At 38.2% G+C, this 13,506-nt stretch overlaps 1 protein-coding gene across 1 annotated transcript; it reads right to left on the bottom strand.

Moving 5' to 3' along the window:
- Nucleotides 1-11,787: 11,787 nt before the first annotated feature.
- On the bottom strand, nt 11,788-13,242 carry APUU_22207S (uncharacterized protein; the record flags this gene model as incomplete). The annotated part of the gene is made up of 3 exons (XM_041701045.1): nt 11,788-12,193; nt 12,250-12,987; nt 13,043-13,242. The coding sequence occupies 3 exons, from the start codon at nt 13,240-13,242 to the stop codon at nt 11,788-11,790; spliced, it is 1,344 nt and encodes a 447-aa protein (XP_041553969.1).
- Nucleotides 13,243-13,506: the final 264 nt, after the last annotated feature.

The raw sequence follows: 13,506 nt of genomic DNA, 5'->3' as shown, positions 1-13,506 counted from the left end.
AACCCTAACCCTAACCCTAACCCTAACCCTAACCCTAACCCTAACCCTAACCCTAAGAGACAGAATATAGTTAGGTTAGTCCTGTTAATCTCCGGGTTTAATAGGTTAAACCCGCAGAACCCGCCCCAAACCTATTATGGGTTGGTTTAATATTATTAATACCCAAACCCGCTGCGGGTTGGGGTCCGCGAGGCCTTGACCCGCCCCAACCCAACCCGTATGCATGTCTAACTGGTAGAAATATATATCTTGATCCAGGTCATCAGCAGTTCCTGATCCGGCTAGCTTATTCTAAGAACTATGCCCGTTCTGGTCAATCTAGTAATTCTATTAGATTATTACCAGAATCAATTTCTTATTTAATTCTAGTTTACCTAGCAACGATTCGCCCATTTGAAGAATTCCTGGTTGGTCAGCTAAAAGGGGATTTACCAGCAAATGACTTTCTATTATTTTTTAATATAGAATCTGGTCAGATTATCTCATCTAGAACTCTATCTACTACTTTAAAAAATCTTAGTAATCGAGTTCTAGGTCAGAAGATCTCAGTATCCCCCTGGCGCCATATTACTCAGGCATTTATTCGGCATGGCCTAAAAGTGGATCCACTTGCCTATTTTGGTAATGAAGAGGATGACTATGATCTAGAAGCTCTAGGTACCAGGCAAATACACCATTCTAGGGCTAGGGGTCAGCAGAACTATGGGCGAGAGCTAGCTAGCTTCAAGGGGGTAGTTCCAGATGAGCAGGCAGCTCTAATAGAGTTTAGTCAGCAGTGGCATTCCTATTTAGGTCTAGCGCCAGAGCAGCTACCCCTAGGAACCCTGTTCTACCCTAGATCCAGCTCAGAAACCCTGGTAGAATCTTTGAACCCTAAAGTGCCTGCTCAGCTTCAGATGCCTCTAGCTAGGCCACTAGTCCAGATCCAGCACCCAAGGCGGTCAGGGGTAAAACCTCCAGCTAGAAATATCTCTATTGGTGAATTCCATGAATTTCTAGGGCTCAGGGGCTCAGAATTTAATTCAGGTACTGAATTTAATGATTCTAGTACTATATTAGATCAGGCCCAGCAGCTCCGGGTTGACCGCCTGATTCCTAGTTCTATTTCTAGACTGGATTCTAGTATTCTAGATCACGTGCTTCAGGATTTCATGCAGGATGACTCAGCCAGGTTTCGCAGCAGCCACCAGCGGGAGGCATTCTATTTAATATTACTAAAACGACCTTACTGTTTTATAATATTACCAACTGCTGGTGGCAAGACCATGCTATTCCTAATCAGGGCTAGCCTAGCTACTAGTCAGATGACTATTATTATTTCACCCCTGATTGCTTTAAAAATAGATCTATTTAATAAAGCAACTGCCTTAGGCCTTCAACCAGTTCTATGGGATGAATCATGTGATAACCCTAATACTAGGGTTCTGCTGGTTCAAATTGAGCATGTTTCAAGCCCTAAGTTCCTGGATCTAGTAGCTAGGCTTCAGGCAGAGAATCAGATTAAGCGGATTATTTATGATGAATGTCACATGATCCCGTTGACCCGTCATTACCGAACTAGCATAAATCGAGCAAATAAATTACTAGAATTACCGATTCCAGTTATTTTCAGCTCAGCTACCCTGGCAACCCATGCTTATAATGATTTATTGAAAATTATGAAATTAGATTATTTTAGTAGGATTCCAGCTATCCAGGGTGGTGTGGCTATGCAGAATATGAGCTACCATGTGACTAAACTTCCACCAGGCCTAGGAATCTATGAATATGCAGGATTCCTATTACAATTCATTACTAGATTTGAGCAGGACAATCAGGGTCAGTTCACTAGAGCTAGGGCTAGGGTTATTATCTTTTGTATATCAAAAAATATGATCTCTACCCTATCTAGAACCCTAGGTGGCCAATCCTACCTAGGGCCTGCAGTAGCTCAATTCCATGCAGACCTAGTAGAACCAGAACGGGTGGCAGAACTAGACCGCTTTCAAAGCGGTGAAGCTCGGGTTCTTCTAGCCACCTCTGCAATTGGTGCTGGGTTTAATTTTAAAGAAGTAGATGCAGTGATTCATCTAGAAAGTGCCTATGGTTTAACTGATTTTATACAGGAATCTGGCAGAACTAGGCGGGATCCTAGGCGGTCAGGGTGGTCATTCTGCTTAATTAAATCATCTGAACAAGCTACTAGGCCTAGTGATTCAGCTGACCACCTAGAATTCAGGAAATATCTAAATAAGCAAATCTGCCGTCGGCGGCCAATTGCATTGAATTTTAGCGAGATCCCTAGGTCATGTGACCTGAGCTGGAAGCTATATAACTTATGCCTGAGGCAGAAAGCTTAACAGGATCTAGTTCGGCAGGCGGTCAAGCAGTCCTACCAGGAAGCTACTGCAGAAATTAAATTTCTAGCTAGGGCTACTGAATTCTTTACTAATTCAGTATGTTTAATATGTTTTTCTAAATGGATTAGTAAGTTTTTTTTTAATTTCTATTTTTATTATTTTTACACTAATAATAAATATAGGTGGTTCATTTAAAAATGCACCTAAATATATTTTTCAACATGATCTAGAGTCATGTAATGATTTTTATGATTAGAAAGGAAGAATTCTAGATTTTAAAGAGGATCTAGCAGAACCTAGGGTTGATACATGCTGTTTTAGGTGTTTTTTACCTACTAAGGTCTGCAGGGGGCCTTTAGAGGTTAAAAAAGGTGAAGACTACATAAATAAATATTTAATTATTTTATTATGGCTAGTTGGTAGGCAGGCAACCCCTGGTCTGCTTACTAATTCTAGTTTTAATCTCTAGGCGCAGCTAGAAACACCTGCTGATTTTGAGCCATCTAGTTTCCTAAAAGAGAAATGGGAACTAGATACTGAGATTACTCAGGCAGCCTGGCTTTTTTATCAATTTTCTAAGCAGTTTTATAAAGTATTTAGTTTTGATCTTTAAATTTATTTTAATTTCTTTTATAATATTATATATTTTATATTCAGCTTAGGGTTGTTATACTTTCTATAGAAATTACTAGTATAAATAAACAAGGGTTAGTTCTAATAAAGATATATACTTTAATCAGGATATACAGGCTTAATATTCATGCCTGATACTCAGGATTCATGCCTGAGGTATTAAAGTATCTTAATTAGGTCTAGACTACCCGTTCTTAGCATGCCAAGGCCTACCCCAACAAAAGTTTTACCTAATTTTTTACCTGCGCATTCTAGCTTCCTAAATAGGAAATCCTAAAATCTTTTTAAATAATATTAAAATTCAAAACTCTAGCTATCTAGTAATATAATTTATATTTAGAAATACTAAGAATTAAAGATTTTAAGGGGTGGTACACAGTTAAACCCAGTACCACCCCCCTTGCCAAGACTTGTTTTTGCAGAGTACCACCCCTGGTACAGAGACAGAATATAGTTAGAATACCTTAATAAGTTCAAACACGCCCGGCGTCAGCAGATAAACATAATGGTTGAAAAATCCGGCACTAGAAAACATAAAAGAAATGATCATAAGTTTCTAACCATGGTTAGAAATTACAGGGTTACTAACAGGATATTAGCTAATCCTATACTCATGACTATTCGCACTATCCTCAAGATACTGATACCTGTTGACATCAGGCAACTAGATAGAAACTGTATTAATACCGACACATATCTACAAGCGACTAACCGAATCAAGCAAAAATGCCTGGAATATATTAATATGACTGACGAGACTCGAGCGACTTAAGGTACCCAGAAATAGTTAGAATTAAAGGATTTATATACCTATTATAAGCTACAGATACCAGAGGATGAAATAGAAGATCTTGAAGTAGAACTGACTCCTAGAGATAATAATACAGCAGGTGCTGAAACAGCGGATATAGACTAAGCAGATCAGGAGATACCTAATTAATTGAATATTCTAACCATGGTTAGAATGTCTTGAGTAAGGTAATAGTATTAGATACTGACTCTATAACTCTATTATCTAACAGCCTACTCTATGATTTAGTGAAAGATACGAATACAATACTATATAAGAAATAGTTAAAATAATATAAGATTTAAGTTAAAATTATTTATCTATATATATAGTAGAGAGTAGATATACTTAGGATTAGTAGTTAAAGTACTATGGACTAGTATTAAGTAGTAGGTTCTTATACTATATAAAGTGAAGCTAGCTTAAATACAGATATATATTTTTATATATATCCTTAGTCCTTTTACTGTAGTTGTTATCAGTTTAGTAATCTTAAGACTATTGTAAATCACAGCCTTTATTGGTTAGTTCTACTTATGTAATCTATGACACTAGGTTAGATATTAATAATCTATAATTACTATTTATCAGTATTTCTGATTCTGATTCTCTATTTTTCTTATTATTCCTCTATATATAACCTTATTCCTTAATTAACTATATCTTAAACAGTACTATATATAGAGTAATCTAACTATAGTTAGATTACTTACTTTATAGTATAACTATGGTATAAGGTGGAATCTAGTTATCTCTTAAGATAGAGGGTGCTACAGCATATTAGTTACTGTATTATTTTACTAGACTCTCCCCTAATTAGCAGAAGGAATTACTAAAACCCAGGGTATTTAATAAGTGGCTCTATAATGCTCTGGATATTCAGAAGGCAAGCACGGTATGTATATTAGCGGTAATCCGGTATAATACCTTCTAATATATTATATTAGATTTATGTGAAACAGACTATGGCAAGAAATTCTTTACCTAGTCTCTTCTTAAACAGATTATAAATTCTAAATTAGACTATATAAGTTCCTCCCCTTTACTATAACATTTATTTAACTGGTTAACTAACCATGGTTAGATATAGATTCGCGAGATTAAGAAATTTCTCGACTTCAGCTATACTATTTTCTAACATCATATTAATAATATTGTATTTAATGACTGGGTTAAGATACTAAAACTCAAGCCAGAAGACTGGAATAGTCAATTACAAGTCCTGTTTTTCCTAATGTTTTATAATAATAACTGTAGAGAAAATAACTCCAACTTTCCTAGGGCCTTTATAACTTCCTTAAAGGATTATCCTATACTAGGTTCTTTAGATATGTCTATTACTAGAGAAAGTATTATACTCTCCTAATATCTAGGCTTTCTTTTAAGTCTTTCAGATATTGAGTACCAAGATATATAGTAAAGGCTTTATAATATAAAGCTGTCTATTATCTCTATATAGTATATTACTGTTATAGCTTAACTATTAATTTAGTACTTAAACATTTTGTTTAGGCATTCATAATATATAAGTAAAAGGAATATTTTATTAAAGATTATAAGTATCCTAAACTATATTACTCGTTAGGTATAACCAGACTAGGTTTATCCGGAACATATAAGTAAGGAGCTGAAGGAATTTTCCTAGGTAAACTACTTTATATACTTATTATAGAAGACCTATAATAAATATTCTACCTTACTATAGTTAGCCTACTATAAACAGGCAGAGGTTTTTATTACTAAATTATAGGATCAAGTAAAGTCTGATCCATAATAGTATAACCCTTATTATAAAAATCTAGTAAGTAACTCAGTATCCATAAAATCTTTTCTTATTAGATTAGGCTGATCTGGTTTCAAGCTTCTGGTATCTCTTCCATCAGAAACCTTTATATCTAGAGGTGTTGAAATAAATAAATACTGTCAGCAGTTCAAGCTATCACATTAGTATCAGGTCTTAGTTCTGGTGGTAGTATCATTCCCTTCACAATTAAGAGGCTCAATAGAGCCACTAAATGATTTAGCTAAAGTAGTTCATGATATAGATTTTCTATATAATCTAACTTTAATTAGAAAATATACTGATCTAGATGATCCTAGGGGGACTCTTTATCCCGCTATTTAAGTTAGGGGCTTAATATTTGCCATGCTAATTTCAAGTATAACCAACAGTTATACCTACTTCCAGGACTGAATACTCCTCTGAATCATTAATATATTATTTCAGAAGAAGACCTATTTAGGGCAATAGTACACTATCATCTACTAAAACAGGCATTACTTAAAACTCATAATCCTAGGTTATCTAGTTCTATAACAACAGGTATCCAATCCCTGGTACGTATATTATTCTAACTTTTAGTTCTAATACCACTGATCCTTATTTCTTCTTCAGGATCAATACAAGACCGCGGTTATCCTTCTAAAAGAAAAGGCAGAAATTTTAAATAAATATAAATAGCAGGCATATCCAGATAATTAGAATAAAGATCTGGAGGCTTTTATTATATCTTAATTATAGAGATATAGTAAAAGAGCAGATATATATCCTGATTTTCTTACCATAACATATCCAAAACTATTTAAGAACCCAAGAGGTATAATATCAACCAAGCAGAAGGAAATTAGTAGGAATAAAGATTAGTTAGAGAAGAAGAATAATTATATCTAGACATGCACAACCCGCCCTGAAATCCTATACCCGACCCGGCCCGAATCCAGGTGGGTCCGGGGTGGGATGACTAAGCTAGAACCCGCAGCGGGTTTTTACCCGTTTGGGAAAACCCGTGTGGGTTTGGGTTTAACCCACTAACTCCAGAATGACGTCATCCGGCTAGAATTAGATATTTTCTAGAAATTTAATATATATTCTATTAAATCAATATTTAAATATTCTATTTCTTTTAATTAGAACCTAAAATATTGTATAATAGTGGACTTATTAAGGCTTTTAAAAATATCTTGGCAACCCATTTCAAAATATATATTTTGACATAGAACCCCTAGTGACCACTAACCACCTTTCTAGACCTTATTTTTTAATATTTAAATTATCTATTTTTTTAGTTCTATATAGATTTTTATATAAAAATTTTAATATTTTCTAAAAATTCTATTTTTAGGAAGGGTTTGGGTTTATAGGGTGTATAACCCAGTCCTGAACCCATAATCAATCCCTTCCTAAAAGAGATAGTATACTGATGATCATATCCGAATTAAGTCTAGCTTAGAAATTCTGGGTAGAACCCGCCCTAACCCGGCCCAAACCTATGAGGGTTTGGGCTGACCAATCAGATCCCCGAACCCGCTGCGGGTTGGGGCGCCTGAGGCCTCAACCCGGCCCAACCCAACCCATATGCATGTCTAATTATATCTTAAAATAAGTAAAGAGAGACAGGACTCTATAAGCTAGAATAACTTAGTATAATTTCTTTTTCTAAACTCTCTTATTAATATAATAATCTTAGTATTATTAGGATTTTATTTCTTTCTATATTATAGCTCTCTTTTATATTCTTAATACTTTGTAGTATACTTACTTTTACAGTACTATATATTTATCATGTCTTAATCGCAATATTTAGGATCAGATTTATTTTCTGATTTCTCTTATGACTACAGTTTACCTCCAATATAATTAACACCATCATGTTCAATACTGCTTTCAAATTCTAATCCAACAGCAATATCCTTTTATAAAGAACTAAACCATCTTCCTTTAACTATAAATACAGAATCTATCCAAGGCCTGAGGTATTATAAATATCCTATACCACAGCTTTTTCCAGACCAGAGAGAACTATCCCAGGCAAGAGAATAATTTACTTTATAATAGCGAAAAACCTCTATCAGAGAATATATTATACATCATGTCAAGGAGCAAATTCACTAGGGAGCAGAGGATTAAAGATCATGAGAATAGGATCTATTTATTGAAATTACTAAGATTCTAAGTAGGAAGCCTAAGGTTTACTACCATCACTACAAGACTGTTATAAATCATCCCTCCTACAGGCGCACAGGAACCAAGTCTATGAACACCCATCCAGACAGTTCAAATTACGGAAGACATAAACCAAAACCTAATAATACTTCTTAATCAACACATCGTGCAATTGCTAGCCTTCTTGAACAGGGAAAGGTAAGTCATAGAATTCTAACCATGGTTAGATGTTCTACTCATAATAAAGAAGAATAGTAAGATACTTGGCTAATATTTATATCAGAATCTTATTAATAAGATTACCTGATTTATTATCTCCTATTAACTACTGTTTACAACTATAGATAATATATTCTTCCGCTGGATCCTTTATATAATATGCAGCCCTTCGATCAACCTGTATATTCCTAGCTGTAATCAGATTCAATCACGTCTTTTAGAACTATCTTTTATAACATCGGAACATATTCTCGACTATTTCCCTCCTGACTCCCGAATGTTAATTATACTTGACTGCTGGATGAGCCCACACCAGAAGCCTTTTATAGTAATTACAGGCTATTTTATTAATTCAGACTAGAACTATCAGAAGATCTTACTTGGGTTTCCTCCTTTACAAGGAGATTACTCAGGTAAAGAACTAGCTAGGGTTATTACTTTAATAATCTATAAGTTTCAGCTTAGCTCTTACATACTGGGTATCATAACTAATAATATATCTAACAATACTACCATATTTACTGAACTAACACAAATCCTAAAGGATGAGCTGAATAATAAGCACTCTTTACTTCTCAGTACTACAGTTGATCCTAATTTTACTACTGTTCTTTAATCTACCTATTATATCCCTTATCTTATACATGTCATTCAACTCTCTGTGAAAGCATTCTTAGATAAACTAAGAATTATACCTAAGAATAATAATGTTCAGTTCTCCTGGGATAAAAGCAAGAGCTGAGTAAAACAGAAAAGGATTATTGGTACACTTAAGAAGGTATGATACTTCCATTATTTCTAACCATAGTTAGAATACTACTAATATATAATATCTATCCTAGATCTGCAAGATTAGCTGCTTTATCAATGCAAGCCCGCAGTGCCGACAAGCCTTTAAGATCGAATAACAAAAATCGGTTGATTATATCAGATACCCATTAGTACTATTTCTTGATTACCGCACCTGTTAGAACTCGACATATAAGATGCTCAAGCGTGCCTATCAGCTTCAGATTACTATTAATCACTATATTACAGCAAATACAAAGTACAATCTCTTGAGTCTTGTAATAACACCGGCAGAATAACATTAAGTCATATATCTTCAAGAGCTTCTCCGTGAGTTTGTTATCTATACCGTCAGTCTCTCTGAATATACCGGGACAACAATTCATCGTGTCTATGATATATATGATTCACTTTTCAACCATATTAAAGACTATCTTATAAGACTATTAAATAAGCAGTTTTATTGGAAGAAGATTCTTTATAAGGGCCTTGAAGCAGCACAAGATAAGCTGAAGAAATACTATCAGGATACCTATAAGTTTCATAGGGATATATATACAATTACAACTATCCTAAATCCATGCAGCAAACTCGAGGGCTTTAGAGGTACATCCTGGAGTAATAATAGAGGGCGGAACTATACTTAATAATATAAAGAGAAACTTACTAAGGTCTATACCTACTATACAACATAATTTCTGTTACTGGTTCAGACATCAGTATTAGAGGAGCCTACAGATCTGCTTGAGAAAGCTTTATATAATTTAAAATACTGCTATCTATCTCCAGAAGAGACAGCTCCATCAGGGAGATATTTAGAGTTACGAACTTATCTTACTGAAAGTAAGTATTCACACCTTCTCTAATACTGGATCCTTGATATAATAATTCTAACTATAGTTAAATTATACAGATCTTGAACATCCATCAGCCTGCTCTGATATTCTTACTTAATGGTTAATATACTAGTTATACTTCCCGATCCTTGCTCGTATTACTCGTGATTTCCTTGTAATTCCGGTATCAGGTGTTGGTGTTGAGAATCTCTTTAATACTGCTCGGGATATCTGTTACTATCATCAAAGTCAGCTAGCACCTGAGACTATTAAGGCAAGTATTATACAGATATGCAGTGACCGGTTTAAACTCAAGCAAGAGTATATATTCCTACAAGATAGTATTAAGGATCCTGAGAGGCATAATATTCCATTACATCCAATAAGTAAGGAGGTTTTTGAATTCGATTATAATGATAGAATAAGTAATTCAGAGGATAAAGCTGGCTTGGAAGATAATGAACTTTCTTAGGATAGAGATTTCTTTAATAATATTAAAGGTATTAATGGTACTGGTAAAGAACAGGTACTATCACACGTACCAGAAGGATAGGTTAGAGTTAAATTACCAGTAGCAGCAACTCCCTAATCTTCTATAGTACCTACTTCACGGGCTTTACGTTAATAGAGACAGTCCCCCGGCCATTATTATCAACTAAATAATAATCGGTAGATACTAGATAATATATATTATATAATATATATTTTAAGATTGACTTCTTATATATTTTAGTATATATCTCTCTCCTGCAGGAGTAGTCGGTAGATCTATAATCTAACTATTATTAGAAGTAATTATATTAGTTATAAGTAGGGTGGGTTGGGTTATGGGTTCGGGTTATTCCTAGATCCCCAACCTATTAAATAACCTAACCCCGCCGCGGGTTTAGGTATATTCAACCCAACCCACAGCGGGTATAAGAAAACTAACCCGGACCCGGACCCAGGTGGGTTCGGGGCGGATCGGGTATAGGATTTCAGGGCGGGTTGTGCATGTCTACTACACACTCAGGATATAGAATAAAAATGGACTGAAACTAGATTCCCTAACCTTCTTAAGCAGGAAAACAGCCCCTGAATTCCTGCTGACTACATAGTATTAGTATTGATATATCATTTCTACCATCAGTCGCGGGTGGTGATAATCCCCCATCAAAACTGGTTTCCTTACCCTAACCAAGTTTAAACCTACACCATACCCTATTAAATTGCTGGAGGGCTCTGAAATAAATATAAGTTGAAATAAAATAGCTAATCTACCAGCTATTATAATTTAAGCACCTCCTAGGAACTACAGCCCAGTGCACCTGACTCCTGAAAATAAAGGAATCTGACTCTGGGCCAGCCAATCAGCACCCGCCCTCAGCTGAACCCTAAAGGAATCTGACTCCGATTCCCACCCGCCTGTGGGTTAGATGTTGCGCTCCGACAGAATAAAGAGGCATTGCTCAACATCTGCGCCTCGATTAAATGCTCTATTTCCCACGACAGTACTACCCGACTCCTCATTTTAGTACACCTACGAAAGGCTCTCAAGCTGTACCGGCTACTCTTCCATCTACGACTCAGCGCGAAGACTGCTAATGGGCCAAGCGAAGTGAACAATTCCGTTTCATCCCCATATTCTCCACCCGTGGCCTATCCAGTTTTGTCGAGTACAGCATCTGTGCCGAGTAGTCAAACCGATTACTTCGATTTCCTAGTCCATTCACACCCGGAGCAGCAGCACCTCGAAAGTGCACCTCAGGCGACTCGACTTACACTCGGCGCGTACCAGCTCGACGATGCAGATGAAAGATCCTTGAAGAAGCAGATCTTTCTCCTTGATGTGGGAAAGGTTCCCCGATTGTTGGAGAGGCTCGATCAGAGAGCCTGTGGGCTTGATCAGCCGGATGGGTTGGATCTTTATAATATGATGCGGAGCTCGCTGATTGCTGATTTTCGGGCTGTGATGACAGATGTACAGTCATAGAATGGGGGAGATAACTAGTTATTTATTATAGACGGACTAATGACAGCGACATTCATGCCCACTGATTCTCCTGTATAGTCCGATTGGAAGGTACCCCCTGTACACACTGATTTTCATATAATTTCCGACTTAGGGTTACGATTTAAATCTATGTTGACCCCTAACTATATGCCTTTGTCTAATATCTGCCTGTCTCGATTGCCCAAAGGTAAAAAAAAAGAGAATAACTTTGGGTTACTTGGGTTACAATGTTGGCGGTTGAAGGTTCAGATCTTCCCCCACTTAAGCCCATGCTTAACGAACCGAGTTGCATGCATAAACGCACCGGTCGCAATTAGAATAACGCCCGTAAAGACCAGAGTTCCCGAAAAGTCCGACCGCTCTGGCGAATGAGGACTCTGGCTGGACAGTATGGCTCCCGCAATGGGCGATCCGATCAGGACGCCTAATGACCCAACGCTGAGAGCCATGCCAACTCGCACGCCGATCTGACTGAGGTGTGGGCTTAAACCAACGAGAATGGCCGGCGGTAGCGCCATCAATCCTCCCGAGAAGAAGGAGTAGAGGAAGGAGGTGGCGATGAGACTGGCTTGGTCTTTCACTGACACCCAGGCCAGGACGATGATCCCAGATATGTAGGCGCAGGGGACGATGACGTTCAGGTTTCCGAGTCTATCATTTGTTAGTTTCTAACGGATGACTCGGATGATTCGAAGATCAAATCATACTTGTCTGCAATGGCATTCGGCAACATTCGCCCGATCAAGCCTCCAGCGTTCATTATGCACAGGATATAGAACGACAGCTCCGACTCGACTCCGATATTGAGGGCATAGATCTCCGAGTAGAAGAAAGGGATGAAGAATGCGGTGAATCCAAGAGCCAGGCCGATGACAAAAGTCGCGTAGGCCGGGTCCTTGAAGGCTGCAAAGTCTGCCAAAGGGCCGGATCGACGAGGCGGCAATCGTGGTCTGAGCAACGCAATTCCAAGTCCCAGAGTGCCCAGCATGATGAATGCCATGGCGCGAGCGGCCCAGGGAAACCCGACCTGCACAATCAACCGCCGGATGACGATAGGATAGAAAATCCCGCCAGCGCTGCTTCCGCTGGCGGCGATTCCAGTCGCCAAACTGCGTCGGGTCGAAAAGTACGTCCCGACAAGCGAGATCGCGGGTGTGAACAGGCATCCAGATCCAAGACCAACGCAAATCCCTTGGGCGAGGAAGACCTGGTAGTACCTGGTGCTCAAGGAGGTCATGAACATTCCAAACACCTCCAAAAAGATGCCCAGCGAGACCATCGGGAAGAAATACCCAGCATCGAATGCACGCCCGCACAGAACCCCAACGAACAGCAGCAGAAAGCCCTGGATGGAGCCGATCCATGAGATGGCGGATGGAGTGGACGTGGCGAGGAGTGTAGTGGTGTAGTAGGTTTGGAAGACGCCGAATGAGTTTGCAAGCCCCCTGAGTTGTTAGACAAATAAATCCTCGACAATGTTGAAGGCGATCTCGCTCTCACCAAGTATTCAGAATAAGCAGGAAGCTTCCCACCACCTGCAGCCATGCTTTGAGACCGCCATTGGGAGGAGGGGGGACCGAAGGACCAGAAGGCGGTGCTAGGCTGGCTTCTTTCTCGCCTCCCCCCTCTGACGACTGGGCGCTACTTGCCTCGACATTAGAAGTTTTGGTTGACAGGCTCTCCGGCGCAGGGTCGGCCATTTCTTTCTCGACTGCACGATTTCTGTGCTTGGTTGGTAAGATGAGATGGTAGGATGTTGGTTCGAACTACAATGAGAACGCCGACATATATCCAAACCCTAAGTGCGATCGTGCCGATGACACAACGCCCGGTGGGAAACACAAAGGGGGGAACCAGAATAACATCATGTAGGGTCGAATGTGTGCCACCGTTTGTTGTCAACTCTATTAATTGCTAATCGGCCCCAGCGAAGGGATTGTCCACGAATTCCTCCATTGGGAGTT

The sequence above is a fragment of the Aspergillus puulaauensis genome, chromosome 2 (genome assembly GCF_016861865.1).
Source record: "Aspergillus puulaauensis MK2 DNA, chromosome 2, nearly complete sequence".
In the NCBI taxonomy this organism is placed as follows: domain Eukaryota; kingdom Fungi; phylum Ascomycota; class Eurotiomycetes; order Eurotiales; family Aspergillaceae; genus Aspergillus; species Aspergillus puulaauensis.
Note: the sequence above shows the minus strand (reverse complement) of the source record. Positions and strands in the feature narration are given on the sequence as shown.